The sequence below is a fragment of the Chrysoperla carnea genome, chromosome 4, assembly GCF_905475395.1.
Source record: "Chrysoperla carnea chromosome 4, inChrCarn1.1, whole genome shotgun sequence".
Lineage (NCBI taxonomy): Eukaryota > Metazoa > Arthropoda > Insecta > Neuroptera > Chrysopidae > Chrysoperla > Chrysoperla carnea.
In genome coordinates, this window is record NC_058340.1 from 42,684,853 (window position 1) to 42,704,936 (window position 20,084).

Genomic DNA, 20,084 nt, shown 5'->3' on the forward strand with positions numbered 1-20,084 from the left:
TATATTATATTATTTATATAATATATTTTCATATATTTTGTATTTATTAAAAAGTTACAATATTATTGTTTTGTTTCCATTTTATTTATTTATTTATTTATTTCTATTACTTTATATAAATTAATAACAAAAAAGAAAAAATCGTTTTCTTTTCTCTTCATCTAGCTCCCTCTGACTTTTGAGTGTTATAATAAGATTTACTAAACAAAGAAGTTAAGTAGTATCTAATTATTTTATACTTTTAATTAATGTAATACTATTTGGCAGTTAGTTTATTTGCATTTGTATAGCCTCTAAAGTCACTTGTTTGGTTCATGCATCTGTTTTTTGTTTTTGTTTTTTGGTCCATCGAAATCTTGTTCACTGTTTTTTAAGAAGAATAAAATTAACGACCCTGAGTAAGTCTTGCTCAATTTTACATGATTTGTTTCACAAACTAAAATTTCAAAATAAATGATTGATCAAGATTATATTTATCCAAGGAAAATGGTGTTTAAAAAATAAAATTGGAAAAAATTTGTAATATACATTGAGTTTTTATTGTAAGAGTTTGAATCGATTCAAAAGCAAGTATCTTTATTTTGATTGAACTTTCCGAAAATGATTAATTTGTTAGCGTGTTAATCTTTCGTCTATCTGTGATCATTTATCTGTAGGCGGTTTTACTTTCTCAGTATGCAACGATTTTCAAAACAAAATTTTTCACTTTGTTAAGTAGTGTCAACATTTGCAGAAAATTAACCGTGTATCTAACTATTTTCCTCTGAGAATGATCTTTTCTCCTCCGCAGCAGGCCCTAGTTCATTTTTTAATTAAATTAATTTACTTTGAACAAAACGATCAGCAATTCTATATATATATCTATAAAAATTCATCATAATATTACAAATAATTTCCAAATTTCATATCCAATTTTCTGGATGATTTAATAATCAAGATAAAAATGATTTTCTACTATAAAGCACCTTAATACAATGTTTTAGATGAATCAGTCCTATACAATATTTACCGGAAATATATATAAAAATATCTTACCACAACAATCTCAAAAAGTCTTTTTAAAGAAAATTTGTTTTTTATTTAAGTACAATAAGTATAAGCGCTTGTTGTCACTATTTTTTGTGTTTTTTTTTTTATTTTGAATTATTTTATTATCTATGTAAATGCTTCAGTCTTTTTATATTTTATAATAATTATTTACATAATGCCAATTTGAATATAATTTTGATTTTCTTTATTGCAAGAAATATATAATTTTACTAAGTTTTTTTGGCCAATTTGCAGTCAATTTATTTAAACTACACTAAAACATCATTCTAAATAATTTTTTGTTTAAGTTTTGCTTCGAGCAAGTAATATTTTCCCAAATGATATTTTTTGAGCATAAAAAAAATCAAATTCACTTTAAGTTTTCTTTTAAAGAAAACTTGTACTTTTATATTTTCTTACAATTAAAGTCTTTAAAATAAAATGTTAATATCCATACATTTAAAAAAAAGTTGTACTTTCATGCGGACGCTTGACGCTGGATTTGAGGCATAACTATTTTTTCAGATAGGTGGAACCCCAATTTTACGCTCAAAGCCAGCATTAAGCGCCATCATGACGTTACATCATAATTCATTCATAATTTTTTTAAGTAGATATTTTTGAGTTAACGAATAGTTTCTTGGCAAATGGCACTCACTAATATAAAAACGATTGCCTAACATGCTAAATTTTAAAGACTTTGTATTCGTTTTAAATAAAAATAAAATAACAATATAATATTGAACCAAATGTTATATTCATTAGACAAGGTCAAAATCGTTGGTGGTATTAAAATTTTAAGGCATTTGAGGTTTATTCCCAACTTGATAGTAATAATCCTGCAAAAATTATCAGAACTTACAGAACTTTGTTTAAATCAATATCTTCTGCAATCAAGAGACTGCGTTCTTGTAAGTTTTTTTATAAAATTTAAAACAAACGTCCACGTAGATTGTCCAATGTGAATGTACGAGTGGTATGCGTCAATTATAAAAAAGTGCTTTTTGTACAACCACTTCCGAAAAATAAATTTTCAACTGAAACCTCTCTATTATTAGAAAATTAATTCCGACGCGACGCTGGTTGACGAACTACTTCGATAGAAATTTTCGTTTATCGGATAATTTTTCAAGGTAAATACAGTCTACTGTTTAGGCATTGACCTCGCCTTGAAGAATGTGACGAAAAAATCTATTCACCATTATAGTACACGATAAATTTTATATTAATCTGTGATGTTTGTGTTTAATTCCACTTTCAATTCATAGACAAGGAAGTACATTGAACTGTCTACTCTATTGTAATTCTAGTCTGATTCAATAAAGAATGAATTTCACCACTGCTACTGCAAAACAAGAGTTTGGCAAAATTTGTGTTTAAGTATAGTTTCTAAAATGATGTATATATGAGCCCAAAACTAAATAAACCTACATTCAGTAAATTGTTTTTATTAAGTCTAGCAACATTTGCTAGCGTTGCTTTACCGTCGCAGAGAATCTCTGGTTGTCAGAACTGGGAATGTCCTATATCTTTCCCATCACTTTCGTTTATTTGCCTATAATTTTTTCTATGAAATTCGTGGTCGTGTTCCAGTAGAGGGTCTCGTAAAATATACATTGCCCACATCAAATTTAGCTCTTGCCACTGTAGGTTAGGTTGTAAATTAAAAAGAGATTGCGAAAAACTACAAGACGAATATATTGTTTTCTTTCTTTTCGTTTGGAAAGTGACATGCTACACGATTTATTTTTTCATGATACTATAAATTCTCACAAATAACAAGTAGCAGAAAGATTTTTAGCTTAGAATTCCAAAGCCATTATAAGCTAACGAGAAACGAGTTTATTGTTCATCATTTTTATTTATTTTTTTCCATATTCTGAAAATCAATTCTATGAAATTATACCGAATATTAAAACTACAGTCTCAGTACTACAAACGAGCCTTAGGTTCGGCTAGGATTCTCAATTTAGCATTTTCTAAGTTATAAGCACTTGCGGTTGGCTTAAATTGAAATAAAAAAACACCAAATGAAAGATTTTGCAATAATCTAGGATATAAAATTTGGTCCAATTTAAAAATAGTTTTTTACACAATGACAACAATATTTTGTTTCCTTCCGTTCTTTTTTCTCTGTTAATGAGTTAATTTCACATACGCGCTAAAGAGCATAATCTCAAATTACCTTTTCTAGTGAGTAAAATGAACATTATTATAATGTTGTGGCGCGTATGATTCGTTTTCTCAGCTTATGCTACCATGTGGAACAAATTGTGGCTGATTTTGTTGAGGATGCTGATGTTGTGGGGGCGGCTGATGCTGTGGTTGCGGGGAATGTGGGTGTTGTGGGTGTTGCGTGTGTTGCTGTTGGTTTTGTTGTTGTTGCTGTTGATTTTCTGGCACCATTGAATGTTGATTTGCGTTCATTTGTTGAGAAACAGTAGCATATTGTTGCATTAGTTGATGTTGATGGTCAGTTGCATGCATTGAATTTGTATTCTCATGGCTATTTGAATCTAACAATGATTGTGGCATACCACTATTCATCTGTGGACTATCATTATCATATTTTCCACGTTTGAATCGACCATATAGGGAAGAATAAGGTAGGTTGTAATGTATAGCAGCTTGATTTATCGACATTTGACCCACTCTGAAATTAATTAAGAAAATTTAATACGAATAAATTGATTTATAACTATATGTGGGAAATTTGGAATGGATTTGATTTCGATATCTGAAATTGCTACTAATTTATCGATTATCAAAAGTCGAAATATAGAATATATGTTTTTGTTTCTCCTCACAATTTTATACGCTAAAAATTTAATCATCGTTTATTTTTACTTTTAATTTTTTTTTCTTATTTTATTAAAAAGGAGCAATTTTTCATGACCTATCGGCTACATTTTGTTTGTTCGCTTCCTCATTCTACATTACTAATTTAAAAACTTCAGCAAAACTAGAAACTATTAAAAGCCAAGTAAATATTCAAATCTTTTCTCGTCGACAAGTTCGACAAGTTATCCTAAGTGCATCCATTGGCGGTGGAACTTTTTTATAACTGCACATTATTTCTATGGAAACAATATACAAAATATAATTTTAATAAAATTAATTTTTGATTTTTGAAATATTATTAGAGACTATATGATTATAATGGTAGACAGACATAATTATAGAAATTTCGCTTTATTAGGAGCTCACGGTCTTGAGGCTTCTATGGACTATCGAATTTTTAACTGGCGGAATCGTCAAAATTCATTTAAAGTCACAGAAACAAATTCATCTTTACACTTTTTATTTCTAAAATCGAAGGCTCTAAACATGGGTTACTTGAAATAAAAATAGTAAAATTAGTCATTAATAAGAGGCTGATGCTTCATTTAATAGGAAACAATCATTTGATATATCAGTTTTGTAAGTGGGTAACTAATATTTCATAATAAAAGTTTACCTGACTGCTTCTAGCGCCTCTCCCATCGCATCTTCTGACCAAGGAGTCGGATTTGATCGTGACAATTCAATACCTTCTCTTTTACAACGTCCATACAATGTACCGGTCGGTATACCAAATTCTGTGGAAGCCCTTTGTACTGAAGTTTGTCCAGAACGTATTGATTCTAACGCACGTTCTAAATCATCCGGTGACCATGTTGTAGGTGCTGCATTAAATGGAGCAGCTAAACGTATACCTTCACGTCTTGCAATTTTATACAATGTACTGCTTGGAATACCATAAGCTTTACTGGCTTTATTTGCTGATATTGTACCAGTTCTTAACGCTTCTAACGCTGAATTTAAACTATCTTCTGTCCATGATTTTGTAGGACCTTCTTTTTTTGGTGTATCAATACCTAAACGATGAGCACGTTGCCATAACGTAGTTGATGGAATGCCGTAAGTCGCTGATGCCTAAATTATATATTCACAATATATTAATTCTTGAAGAAATTTTATGCAATAATCAAAAAACTAGCAATGCTTATTTTTTCTGAATATTTTCCAATAGTTTCAGTCTGATTTAACGCCATCTTGAAAAACCGATTACGAAAGTGAACGCTGGGTAGCGCTTCACAAAGCCGATAGTATATTAATAATTACATTATCGTTTCAAGAAAACATACCCGCAAAAAACGAAAATTAATAAGTTGTCTTGATTCGTAAAAATGGCTTATATTAATGAAAATATTCAAATGACTGTAAAAAATATTTTTTAGTTCCCTGTAACAGTTGGTTAAAAGTAGTTTACAATCAGGTAAAAGACGCCCGATGAGTATTTGATAAGTATTCGAAAGAGACTGTTTTGAACTTAAAGAATAAATTTCAATACATTAGGAATTTTTTTAATAATATAAACCAACTTTACGTCAATCAAAATCGATATTACCGGCCATGTAGCTCGAATTATTATAGAAATTTCTTTATAAAAGGTAAAATTGTGATTACCTTTGTTAAACTCATGTTATGATTTCGTAAGGCATCTAACGCAAGTTCCATATCCTCTTGACTCCATGTTTTGGGCCCACCACCAACACCACCAGGATGATTACCGCCAGACCCTACCACCGAGGAAGAAGTAGAACCCGAACTTGTATTCATACCATTATTTATACCATGCGATTGTGAATGATTTTGTAAAGGCATTATATTAAACGCGTGGGAGTTATTGTGACCATTAGTTTTAATTCGTGAAGATGATTCAGACATGCTCAAATCTACAATAGTGATTGTTAACTATTTTAATTTAGTCTTATTTTGAATTTTTTAGGTCCGTAGGTAAATATTTTGTCAAACTAATGACTTAATGTTTTATTATTTTCAAACTTTCAACGATATTTAAATTAACGCGTATTTGAGTTATTAAATTGTGTTCACAGTGATCTTCCGAAATGACTAAGGAATGTTTCACGTAATTTTGCACAAGTAATATAAGAAATTTTAGTTTAATTTTTCGACAGCTTTAGTTCATTAAATTTCATGCAATATTCTTACCTACGGATCCTAAAGAAAGCGTTTTAAGACATGCGTGAGAGTTGTTAGAAAGGATAAACATGCGATGAAAGAAAAAAATGAGATAAGGTAAATATTCCTTTAAATTATTTTAACATGCGCAATTATTTTAAGCTTTAACATACCTGATGATCCCGGCAACAGACCTAGTAACTGAGGTGTAATCATCATACTCGACTGGTGCTGTCGCATCGAATCACTGCTTTCTTGTGACATACGACTACATGCATCGATATCACCAGCTGAATCTACCGATCGTAATGTTTCGAATTTCACTTTAACATCTTCACCGTAACCGGACATACTTCCGCAATGCATACCACCGACATCTTGTACCGACATATTTGTGTCTGAAAAGAAGAGAATAATTAATCAGTAAATTTGAGAATCTAATAAATTTTCAGTTGGCTGTCGAACTATTGGGAATCGAACACACAACAACAAGAAAATAACAATTACCGTACAATCTACCAAAATTCACTTACCACTTAAATCATGGTGAGTTGTTGGCGAACAATGTGTTAAATTAACTGTATGAGAATTATGTATTAATTCCTGAGGTGGACATGGCACTGGTGTCGCAGAGGGTGCTGGAGGTTCTGGAGGTAATTCAACGTGACCAGGAAATAATGTTTGTGAAGTTAATAGTCCATGACCGGTCATATTTAATGGTTGATTACTACCACCACTATCGCTACTAGCGGCCGGTGACCACAAATTATCGCGATCACAATGATCGCCGTTATTGTCTGTTATACGATCCAGTGTTTCACGTTTTATTGGAAGACTTTCCTCGTCTAAAGTACCTGTAGAAAAAAGTTGAAGTTTAAAAATGTACATTCACTTTTTTAAATTTGCTTATTTAATTAATTTATAATTCAACATGATATGAGAAAATAAACATTTCTAAGGAATGAATCCTATGCGACTTAATTCAGTCAGGGTAGTATTTTAGCAATCCAGTCTAACGATACTTTAATTATTATAAATGTCCCAATTTTCTCATTTCGACATAATATGTTCTTAACAATTTAATAAATATTTGTATATTACCTCCAAAACCTTCCCCGTTCGTCACTTTTTCGTCATTGACCATCAGCACTGCGGGCATTTTATGTTCTTTATCATCCTCATCTACAGATTGATCACAAAAACGTTGTTCACTGTTTGTTTCACCTTGTGTAGTGTTTAGATCTATTTTACAATTCTCTGGTGAATCTCCTAAATATAAAAGAAAAAATTATTTATATACTTGACACATATTTATTGATACACAAGAAAATTAAAATATTTGAAAAGAGTTGTGATCAAAGGTCTAACTCTGATTTATATGATTTAAAACAAGATTGTAAAAATTTACACATAATATACGCAATTAAAGCTGTGAAAAATGCAAAAACATTTGACCGAAAGTCACAAAAATTCAGATCATTTGACATTATGTGAATAAAAATCATTGATAAACTACAAAAAACATAAAAAATAATTGTATAATTTGATGATTTCCAAATTTTTTTAACATCTTATATTTTTCTGATTTCTATAATAATTCCCGGTTAATCATATCACCTGATAATTTCCGATTTTCCCGGTTTATGACCATTCTATGATTCTACATATTATGACAAATTACTGAAGCATACGTTTTTCCCCTAATAAAAGTCTACAATTACTGCTGAAATTAAAACTGAATTTCTTATTCATTATGATTGATTTCCGAAACATTCGACTAAAAAACCAATCGAACTTTTTTACTAAGACCATGAAAAATTTTAGTAAGTCAAACCATGCCAAGTGCAAGCTAATAACAACCATTTTACCAAATATATACCTTCAATCATATTTTGGAATTTAATGTTTGATATGAAGAAATGTATACTCAGTGTCACAAAAAATTGCACGAATTACATATAGTACTAGCTGTTACCCGCCCGCTTTGCGTGGCGTAAAATATACCCGCTTTGCTGGGCAACATTCCCACTTGCACCCCTCCCTCCACATTTCCCTGCGTTGGATAACAGTTTTGTAATGTACACGTCATGCTCTTTTATTTGATACCCCACTTAGGTATATTTGTAAATATTCGATATTTCCTTCCCACTTTCTCGCTACACCTTTCTACCCTCCGAGGGCTAAAAAAATTTCTAAATGTAATTTTAAACATTCTGACCAAGTTTTGAACTATTAAAAGCCATAATTGAAAAATATGAATTTTTTATTCATGAACACCCCCGCAACCCCCCTTGTGGGTGGAATTTCGTAAAATCCGTTCTTAGCTGACCTCTACTTGGCAAAAGGAATATTCCTGCCAAATTTCAATTCTCTAGGTCTTATAGTTTCAGAGATATCGTGATGAGTGACTATCTATCTATATCTATAGAAAGTCTCCTATATATATAAGATTATATGTAATCCGTGCATTGTTGTGATACCGAGATACCTAAGTGGAAATCAAAACTACGACCTCCGGGTTAGAGTTCTAAAAACTAAGCCATGATAACTGTATGCATTTCTTCATAAATTCTTCTATCATTCAGTTTTCTGTTTATTCAGAGAGAGTCTTTTACTGTTTCTGGTATTGAAACAATTTTACGTACCTGTAATATGGGTGATATCTTTTAAACTACGTTTTGGTGAAAGTAAACGATATTTTGTATGTAAACGCTTATTTGTTGATGTTGTTATCCGTCGTAATTTTGAATATGCACGTCGGGATACAATTGGAACTGGTGACAATTCAATTCGATGGTTCTGTTGTTGTGAATGATGTAATGATGTTTCTTGATTGTATTTATCGTTGATTATTGTGTTATTGTTTATGGAAGTGGGAATAATTGTATGATCTGTTGTTCCTGGTATTTCACATAAACCTTTTATTTTTAATTGATCTGCCGTTTTCAGTAATGACTAAAAATTCAATAAAAATAGAACAGTTAATAATAATTTTATACGTAGCCCAATCCTTTTATTGACTGAATAATTAAAATGAAAATTATAGATGGCATAAATTGTTGAAAAATGTATCATACTTTTATAACTTTAATAATTGCGTTTCGATTTCATTATGGCCTAATGCCTATTTTAAGAGAAAATTATTTTGTGTTTTTCTTGAAACACCCGCTCCCCACTGTCATTCATTTTGAAGAAATCGTGCACACGGTATTGTATTTAGATAAAATGGAAACTTCGTTAAAAGATTTTATAAAACAAATTCTTCATTCTCGGGTGTTTTTTCTAAAAGGTCTATAGAACAGGCAAAGGGTACCCCAAAATAAGCCGATTTTACTTAAGTTTCCTACATAGAGCGTGGGCCAAACATTACAGTGACATAGGTATAGGATGAAACATAATAGGTACTTTTTTGAACCAGTTACCGTGCGGTTATATTCCTATTCGTTACCAATCATAAATAGAGGAAGGTTTACTCTTGAGTATAAAGTACTAACAATTGAGAAATGTTACATTGGTATTTAATATCCATTGTAAAAATGAATTGGAAGACGCCTCACTCTATATGTATATGAAATACGCAAGCACTTTTATGTACAATCGAATACTTTTTGTACAATCGTTTAAAAAAAGGTGACCTAACTAGCGAACTAAAAAACTCTGTAAAACTTTTAACGCAATTCTTTAATAATTCTCTGTATATAGACGTCAATAAATCAATGTTTGATTCTAGAATACTTTAGAAATAAAAACCTTCATTCTCTCAACTTAATATCTATAGATAGGAGGTTAAATTATACTGAATACGAACATATAGAAGGAATATTTTATGAAGGTTTTCATATAACGTACATGAACCAGTATCGTAGCCACTACGAATAGAAGGTTATATACACTTCGTTCAATGCATTATAGCGAATATCACAGCATAAGCATGTGTTAAAGTGTGTGATGTGTATCAGAGTAATCGAACTTCACAATCTTTCTTTTTAATTTAACAAGCATTAATAAAATCGGTATTCATAAAAGGATCGGTTTTTTTCCTTATATACCGTTTTTTTGAGAGTAGGAATAGATACCTCTATAGATTTGATCGAGAGGCTTCCGAAATCGTTTAGTCTCGCCCGATTCCCGATATCAACATAAATTCTCCAAAGTTCAATTAATTATTTTTTTCATATTCAGGTTTTCATCGACTTATTTCGAGGTGTGAAGGGCTGTCTCTGCTTTTCAGGCCACCTTGTAAAGGATGTTTCAAAAATATGGTGTATGTATAAATGTATACTTATACATGTATCGTTGCCGGGTTTTTTTTCTATATGTAGTGTACAATCGAAACCCGTGTGTGGCGTGATTCAAACTGTATTTTCAATGAGATGTAAAAGTTATATAAACTTAGGTAATCAAAAGAGATAAATAAAACATGATAAATTCAAATAAGTGTCAAGAAACCTAGATCTGAACAAGTTAATCTTATCAACCCAGACGTAATTAAAATTTTGAGCATTTAATACAGGAATAAAAATCACCAGAAACGATCAAGTCACAAATCAAATCAAGAAGAGTTTTATTAAAATTTTAAAGGTCAAAAACCTAAAACGTGAGCAATTTAGATACCCTATTGAGGTGAAAATATCTAAAACGTAACTTTCTGACTACTTATTTAGAATAGTTAGAGAGTTAACCTTGGATAAATCGATTCTAGTTGGTCTCAATTTATCTGTGTTGATAAAATTATAAAGATACTAGCTTGATACCTGCCCGCTTCACTGAACTTACAAGTAAAAACCACCGCTTTATAGCCTACACATATCTTGATCTCAGTTTCCCCCTTCCATAAAACTTGAAGGGATTGTTTTATACAGCTAAAAGATATGCGTAGTTTTCAATATTTTAAATTGTAAAATAGTCATAATTCATTGAGTGTATTAGAAAAGGTGGCTCTGAATTGTTTGACATTTACTATTTTAAATTTTTACAGAAACCTTTAATTTATGATTCAAAATGATGATTATATATCTGCTCTATCTATAATCATCATTTTGAACCATAAATTAAATATTTCTGTAAAAATTTGAAATGGTAAATGTCAGAATGAATTTAATTTTTTTTTCCTTTTTTTTTATATATATATCTTTAAAAATTATAGCTCATGTGTTATTCTGATGTATGAGCTATATTGCTGAACAGTTTCATTAAAAACCATTCGCAAAATGTAACAGATAAACAAACATCCTTACGTTCACATTTATAATATATAGGGACAAATCAATTTTTAAAAGAAAATATTACAATAATTTTTGATATCATATTACATAAGAAAAGGGAAAGTAAGAAAATTATGAATGAGGAAATAAAAAACAAATTCATTTGTATAAAAATACATAAGAATAACCTAAATATATCCAACAGTACACTTCTTCGATCATAAAAATAAACTTTTATTATACATAAATAGAAAAAAGGAATGAAATAAAAACTATCGTTAAACAGGTGTTGTACATGAAGTCAAATACTATAAAATAGTAAAACGAGTAGAGATTTTAAAACCGGTATGTTTTCGAGTACAGGCGAAATCGGTTATAATGACTTTAAAGGGGCCTAAAACTATATATAAAATATAACTGGGAGATGATTTGGTCGATTTGAAGCATCCTCACCCCATCTTTCAGTATTCCAGATTCTGGAAACCTATTAGAGCTAGGTTAATTTTGATCACAAATTTGAAAAGTATGACCCAAAAGTAGGATTACATACTTGGTTTATCAAAATTGGATCAAATTTGGAAGTGATGAAGATGATTTTTTTATTTTGATGACGTCATTAAGTAATAGATTCGATTTTTTTGATAATACAGGCAAATTTGATCCAATTTAATTGGAATTTTTTTTGAAACCCGCTAATTTTGGGATATTCTTTTCAGCTGTGATGCCAATTTTTCGCTAATTATTACTTATTTGCTGAATTCCAGAACCAGGATTCCACATTCTGGAAACTATTAGAGCTAGTTTAATTTTGATCACAAATTTGAAAAGTATGACCCAAATTTAGTAGGTTACATACTTGGTTTATCAAAATGATATAAAATTTTGAAGTGATAGAGCAAAATTAATTTTTTTTATTCTGATGACGTCATTAAGTTAATCAATTCGATTTTTTTGATAATACAGGCAAATTTAATCCAATTTAATTGGATTTTTTTTTGAAACCCACTAACTTTGGGATATTCTTTTCAGCTGTGATGCCAGTTTTTCGTTAGTTATCACTTATGTGCTGAATTCCGAAACCAATGTTCCAATACATATTCATCACTTTACAGGTGAAAACAAACAATTGTCACTCTTACACACAAAGTAATACGAGTATCTTTCTTCCCATTTCCTCAGTGGATATAGTAATAAACAAACATATACATATATCCAAACATGTATACGTGATACAATACATGTAAACATACTGAATTTGTTCTTACTTATATTGCGCAGAAGTTGTTTATTTTTTTATAAGGAACATTAATTACATTTAAACTTTTGTTCTATCTCTAACGGTTTACAAGATGGGTTCTACGGACCCAAGACTCAATTGACCTATGTGGCTCATTTACGAACTCGGCCTCATATTTTACACCCCAAGCACGCTATAAAAGTTTCGACTTGATATCTCTTTTCGTTTTAGAGTTATCGTGTTGGCAGACGGACAACCGGAAATATACTCTTTAGGTAATTTTAAGAACACCTATACCAAAATTTTGTAGGTAACATCAATATTTTTAAGCGATATAAACTTGGGACTAAACTTACTATACCTTGATATATTTCATATATACATGATATAAAAAGTAGATATGGTTTATAACGACTACCGGTAATATTGACGAAATTTATTTGTCACTTATTTGTCGTTATATCTGATTTTGACTGTAGATAGAAATTTATAAAGATAATTTTTTTTTTTGCGAAAAATGAGCTACAAAAGGCGTTTACGAAAGTTTTCACACCAAACAGTCTAGAACTCAGTTAGCTCTATAGTTAAAGCCTCACTGTTTATAAAGTTCAAAATAATGTGAATTAAACTCAAAATTAAATTAAACATGATCAAAATAGTATACGTTGAGCATTCATTAATGACGCCAAACAGTCAATATGGCAGTCATAAGCAGCCTTATATTTTAAAAAAATACTGATTTGGTCTATGGAATGAATGAATGGATCATTAAAAGAGTGGAGTGTTTTTATTAGATATTCAGTTGATACATTTATATAGTATTTTGCAAATTACTATGGTTTTTTATTATCCTATTTATTAAACGCCTGCTGAAATCCAGTTTGAGCCTAGTCATTTTACTAAACTATCGGTTGGCGCATGGCAAAATGATTTTCCCAATAAACGACTAGTTCTAAGGATGTTTAGTCGCAATATCCGATATGTTGTTTTATCCAATGGTATATTCATATACATTGTGTTTATTTAAAAAGTATCCACCCTTGATAACTTTTGACCTGATGTGTTTATTGTTTTGAGTGAAAACACGTCGATTTAGATATCGAGAAGGAAGTTCAAAAATGGTACCTATATGAACTTCAGGTTTCATCCTATTTGAAAATGCATAAAATTCCCTCTGCATCTTGATTGTTTCTTAAGATACTCAGAAGATGAAACGTATGAATTCCATTTTCTGTGTAGTCTATCTTAAGAACCAATCGATCGATTTCATTTTTTATCACGGTTGAAGAGAGAATTTTATGCCCTTTTAAATAAGGTATCACAAAATAGGGGGTGACATTCGAAAATTCAAAGTTGGGGTGAGTGGGGGCTAAAGGATGAAACCTAAAGTTCTCTTAGTACCATTTTTGAACTTCCCCCTCAATATCGAAATCGACGTGCTTTCACTCAAAACAATAATAACATCAGATCAAGAGCTATTAATGGTGGTTACTTTTGAAATGTATATATTTTATTTGGATTCAATCGGAAAGTTGCCAATTCGCCTATCATAATCGATTCATTATAACCATTATAACCATTATAACCAATTTTGACTGTATATATTTTTTATTTTAATTTCCTTTCCTTAAGGAACACAATTTTAATTAGTGAAAAAAAATGTTTTTAATGAAATTTTTTTTTAAAAGAATGAAATGAAAAAAAAGTTAATAAGAAGAAATTTAAAACAATGTTCAATAATATATTACAGAGCTCGAATATGAGAAGGAGCTAAATGTGGGAGCTACCACTAACTCCCACACAAATATAATCCTACAGAAGAAGCTGTACACACAGCGTATTGAAATAAATTTAAATTGAAAGGGTATTCTGTATATATGTATATGTTCTGTATACCCCCTTTTTCATATCTATGCAAACGCCGCGCACACTACTATGGAAAAAAAAAGAGAATAGAATAATGATAAAAAATAATCCGTTTTGTACTCCTAGCAGTTGTAATGCATTTGGCCTTGAAGTACACAATCCGCTGATGAGAACACAACACGATATAAGCGCGTATAGTATTGATCATCATAGAGGCTGTGGTATACATACATATATATACTTCTGTATTCGTACTATACAATCCCTTCACATTCCTCCCCTTACAATCAAGCACAACGCTCATTCTAACAGTCGTCATCATCCCCTAGCGTCGAGCCGGAGGCAGAGAAGTACAGGCAGAATAACGGAGCCGATAACCAGGAGGCAAAACAGGCAGGCAGGCTGACTGTCAGTATGTATAACCAAGCCACCTTACACCCACACTCAATACCTAACACCATCATCAGAGAGCCGAGAGTATTACGCACGGAGAGAAATGAGAGCAATGCATACATATACTTTCTATATATATATAATACAATCATCGCTTGCTTGAGCTATATACAGAGCTTTGTCGTTCCTCATATACTTCACAAGAGTTGAAAACACCCTTATTGTCTTCCAGAACAAAACTACCAAAAGTACACCATCATACAACCTGCCTACCATCGAACACCCCCATCTATTTCCCGTTCCAATCACATGTATATTGTGTGTGTAGTTAATGAAGTTATAATAGCATGAGAGAGAACGCTTTTTTTCTCGCTTAAAGCTCTCCTACTGTTCAGACTCAATTCCAATATGCAAATGTTGAATTTAGATGAATAGAATTCTTTTTTCTACACCAATATTAGTTTAAATAAATTAAGTTTTTATCAATCTTTTTTTATCGTTCAATAAAAAAAAAACAGTGAGAAACTTAAATAACTTTGATGATGACGATGGTGTCAACGACAATTTATACTTGACAAATTCTAATTAAAAAAGATTTACCACTAGCATTCAAAAGAAAGAAAAAAGAACATTATGGTAAAGAAGAGAGATAGATAGTACTTAAGAGAAATTCAATTTTCCCTTTGTGATAAGGAAAAGAAAATTCAATTATATTTATATATTTTATTTTATAAAGTCTCAAAATTTAATTAAAATTTATTGTATATGTATATGAAACTCGTAGATTAGTCTTTTAAACATGGGAGAAATGGAAAGTGATGTATTTAAAGTTGAATAAAGATAGCAATATAATAATAACGTGTTATCTTATTTCTTCCTTTCACCAATTTCTAAATATTTCTATATATATGTTTCATTTTACATATACACACATATGAAACCTATGTCAAAAACATACACATACATGTATACACATATCACAATCATCTTGTGATATAAACACACACGTTTGTCGAAAAACTATTTCATATACAGGTGGTCTATAAAAATTTACTACCCGAATTTTATACTACCGAATCATCCAAAATTCAATCATCCAACAGTTACAAATTTTAACATTAAAAACGTTTTATTAAACCCAAAAATATTCTTAAATATAATTTATTAACAAAATATATTTTTCAACAATTAAAAATACTTACAGAAAATCGTTTAATCCAAAGTTTTCTTCTTATTATTAAAGAATAATTAACACAAAAATATTAAATTAACACATAAAAATAATCAAAAACCGTGAATAAAATAAAAAAGATGCCGAAATTGAAAATAATATACACGTTTTTCGGTGTTTTTCAAAAAACAAATTTCAAACATCACAATAACATATTGTTTTTTTTCCAATTTGACTTTAACGGAAAAAAACTAGTCATATGTTTTTCTTTATTTTCTTTTATGTAGTAAAAATACACTGTATACTATTTTTGTTATATGTGTTTTTTTTTACGATTTTCTTTTTACTTTCTTTTTACTAGTTCATTTTTCTCGTTTGGCATACGAACAAGAAGAAGAAAGTGGTAATAGTGGCATGACCTTCATCCACCGCCTCTTAGATAATGCGCCGACTCGAAAATATCTCTCAAACACGAAAAACATCATCTTTCTAAAACGAGAGTGAATCGCATTTCTCTATATACAAAAGTATTTGTGTATGTATTCGAGATGACTATATATATATATACAGATATATTTATATATAGAAATATATATATATACTTGCGCATGCATTCGCGATAATATTTTATTACATAAAAAACATTTAAATACGATTGTAGTAGTTATATAACTCGTTTCCTAATTTATATATAAAGCTAAAATTAACATTCGATAAACGGATGAGAGAGGTAAACGAATTCTTAAGTATAACTTCGGAAAAGATCGGACAATCATCGAAAGGGGTTAATTACACCGTATTTTTATTCTAATTACTATCCATCTTACAAGACATTCAATATCTTAAATGACATTCAATATTTCTTATTCTAAATTGTCTTTTTTAAATGAATTTTTTAAATTGTATTTTTACTAATGACGAATTTATTTTAAAAAGAAAACATATCTTAGTTTATTGATTATATATTTCTATCTCTTTTTTATGTATATGCAAAAAAAATATATCTTCAAGACACAAAAAAAAAAAGTATATATATGGTAAATATTAATTCTTTCAATCAATACCGTATTAATTACATTACTACCATTGTTGATAATAAAGTTATTTAAATTAGAAAATACAATTGAAGCATGCGTGTATGTTTAAATTTAAATAATCCAAGCTTCAAACCAATCCAAGTGCCATCTATTCTGTGCGTCATCGAACTAAGTAAAAATATTAACTATGAACTTTTGGCTTTCAAAATATAGATGACTCTACGTCAAGTCTTTACATATCGTTAATTCGAATTTTAAACGGTAGATGATACTGTGTGTTTCGATTTCGAAATAATATTTCAGTCACAAATCATCGCCCACCTTGACGAATTGTGACCGGGTATGAGACTAGTAGGTCATAAGGACAATCATAACTTATTATAAAGGAAGTTTTTGCAGTAAATAACATCATTTTAAAACGGTTTGTAGTCTAGATTTTCTTGAAATACTTTTTTACTGCCTTATTTAATATAACATACTTCTAACTCAATTAAAATTTTCCATATATAAGATGCTATTTTACTTTTTCTTTTGAAAATAAAATTATTAGCTTACCTGTAATTCTTCTTGTGAAACATCAATTTCACCTCTATATACAAATTCTATGATGAATTTTAAATCTGTGTAGCATACATCTTGTGGCATTATAATTGTGGGATGTTTACAAGGATTTTCTAACAATAATTTTTGAAAATATGTTGAACATGCGGATAAAACCACCTGCAACAATAAGTAATACATATTTTAACACATAATTTGTTAAATTACTTTTTTAATTATAATTATGAACTTCCTGTCTTTAAAGGGATGTCTTATTTCACACAATCCATACTTTATACTTATTACGGACTGTATAATGAATGAATTCTTCAAAATCTCACATTTTGCAGGTATAAATGAATTTAGGAAAAAAGGTACTTTTTTGAGTGCTAAGATAAAATCAAAATGACTTGTTGGTTATTAAAAAGACCTTATTTTTTTTAAATACGGGTAACTTAACACATTAAAATAGTTTTTTTTTTAATTCTTTAGATGTTTTAGCCCGAGATAATAGCTATTTTTTCAAAAGTTTGTAAAAACAAAAAAATTAACCGGTATTTAAAAAAAACGACTCTTTAAAAAATTTGTACTACATATTTACCTTAATAATTTGGAAAAAAAACTGTTTTGCCTGAGAGAAATGTAAGGGCGAGGCCCAAAATAACTGTGAGAGAAGTTTTTATTCTGTCTTGATAAAATTATTTTGAAGATCTATAATTCAGCCATTATTTACGCTACAAACCTGGTGTTGGGCTTAAACTGTCACAAATTTATTACCCTTTAATTTATTAAAATAATATTTTCTGTAAAATAAACCGTTCGCGAGATTTCACTTAGGAATGGTCAAATTTTCGATATTTCATTAAAAAGTGGCGCGCCCCGCGGCGCGCCTTGGCACCCCGAGGTGGAAAACTTGGATTTTAAGTCATGGGCCTAACACTAACAACATAGGAAAAAATCAAAACTACCCGACCTTTTGCATACCACAATGTATTATTTTACTGAACTATAGTAACATTTTTTATATTTAAACTTTAGTTCTATCTCTAACGGTTTACAAAATGGGCCCTACGGACCCAAGACCCATTTGACCTATGTTACCCATTTGACCTATTGTGTCCATTTACGAACTCGATCTCATTTTTATATCCTGAGCACGCTGTAAAAATTTCAGCTTGATATCATTTTTCGTTTTTGAGTTATCGATTTGATAGACGGATGGATGGACAACCGGAAATGGATTAATTAGGTGATTCTATGAACACCTATACCAAAATTGTTTTCGTAGCGTCAATATTTTTAAGCATTACAAACTTGGGACTAAACTTAATATACTATGTATATTTCATATATACATGGCATAATAAGAAGAAAGTTATAACTTTTGTCAATTTTTCATTTGTAACTGACTAGGCATTATTTGTGCATTTTGAATCATTTCCCATTTATGGATGATAAAAAGTGATTTATTTGAATATTAATTAAAATTATATAAACCTTATGTGCTTTTAATGAGAGGTCATTACATGCTAATGTAACATCAACAAATGCCTCATTTTGTAACAGTTGATGAAATACAGATGTCATATTTGTTTGATAATTATTCCATCTTAAACAATAATGTTGATTGTTGTAAGTATTTTCAACACGTTGTTCATAATTATGTTGTTCATTTAACGCATGTATCGCCATATTGTCCTGTTTTTCAAAATCAAGGTCACCGCATATATTTGTTGAAGATGATGGTGTATGATACTCTTCATCCAAATATTTACCAGATATAATTTCGCGTGGTTTTGATCTACAACAAAAAACAGATCCGATCATATTAAAAAAAATTATATCTAAAATGTTTTTAATAAAAAAATAATATTATTTACATTTTTCTTCGGACCATTTCACTTTTAAAATTATCCACTAATTTGTAATAACTGCACAAAAGTCTTTCATTAATTCCTAAATTATTATTTTTTTGACACACTACTATCACTCGCCAAAAATGATTTCTAATGATTTGAATAAATTTTTTTGTTTACAACGCCTAATTCTATTTTGTTTTCCGTATCTAGTATTTTTTAATAAACTTGCACAAAACAAGGCTTGATAATATTTATGATAACAATTGAGATGGTTATCCAGGGATACCGATGTTTAAATAAATTAAAGAAAATTCATGATTTTTTTTTCATGTGTTATTCGTAAGTACGAATTTGTTTTTTTTCTATTAATGGTACATTTTCGGTGTAAGGTAAATTTTTTACAACCGCGATTATTTCTCAATCTAATTCACTTTTAATAATTATTTTTGTGTATGTGTTATCATGACACTTTGAAAATTACGACTTTTTCTATGTACCTATATACTTAAACACCTTTTTGCTTTTTACCTCATATGTAATAATACTTTATCTCAAATTATTTTTTTTTTTAAATCATACTACATACATACACACATACATAATGTATGTACATAAATGCTTGATTCAATACCACACAACACCTATAAAACGTATATACGATTGATAACAATTTTAAGTAGTTTATACAATCGATTGTACAGTACGTTTGAAAAATTCTAAAATACCTCCTAAAAATCATATCTCAGTTATAATTTTTACTGATTAAAGTCCTAATTCTAACAC

General features: G+C 29.8%; 1 protein-coding gene across 3 annotated transcripts; it reads right to left on the reverse strand.

Moving 5' to 3' along the window:
* Positions 1–102: 102 nt before the first annotated feature.
* LOC123297567 (broad-complex core protein-like) lies at positions 103–19,579 on the reverse strand. Of its 3 annotated transcripts, XR_006535248.1 has the most exons (11): positions 19,323–19,579; positions 18,940–19,243; positions 17,458–17,622; positions 8,640–8,949; positions 7,096–7,263; positions 6,528–6,848; positions 6,168–6,392; positions 5,479–5,747; positions 4,487–4,944; positions 3,215–3,682; positions 103–436 (listed from the first exon to the last, which is right to left on the reverse strand). XR_006535248.1 is itself a non-coding variant. In XM_044879288.1 (10 exons), exons 1-10 carry the CDS (start codon positions 19,337–19,339, stop codon positions 3,274–3,276), a joined length of 2,490 nt encoding a protein of 829 aa, XP_044735223.1. In that variant the 5' UTR covers positions 19,340–19,579; the 3' UTR covers positions 1,718–3,273. The 3 variants fall into 3 exon arrangements, 2 of the variants coding, with proteins under 2 accessions (XP_044735223.1, XP_044735222.1); XM_044879288.1 differs by lacking the exon at positions 103–436 and having other exon boundaries at positions 1,718–3,682; positions 5,479–5,591; XM_044879287.1 differs by lacking the exon at positions 103–436 and having other exon boundaries at positions 1,719–3,682.
* Positions 19,580–20,084: the final 505 nt, after the last annotated feature.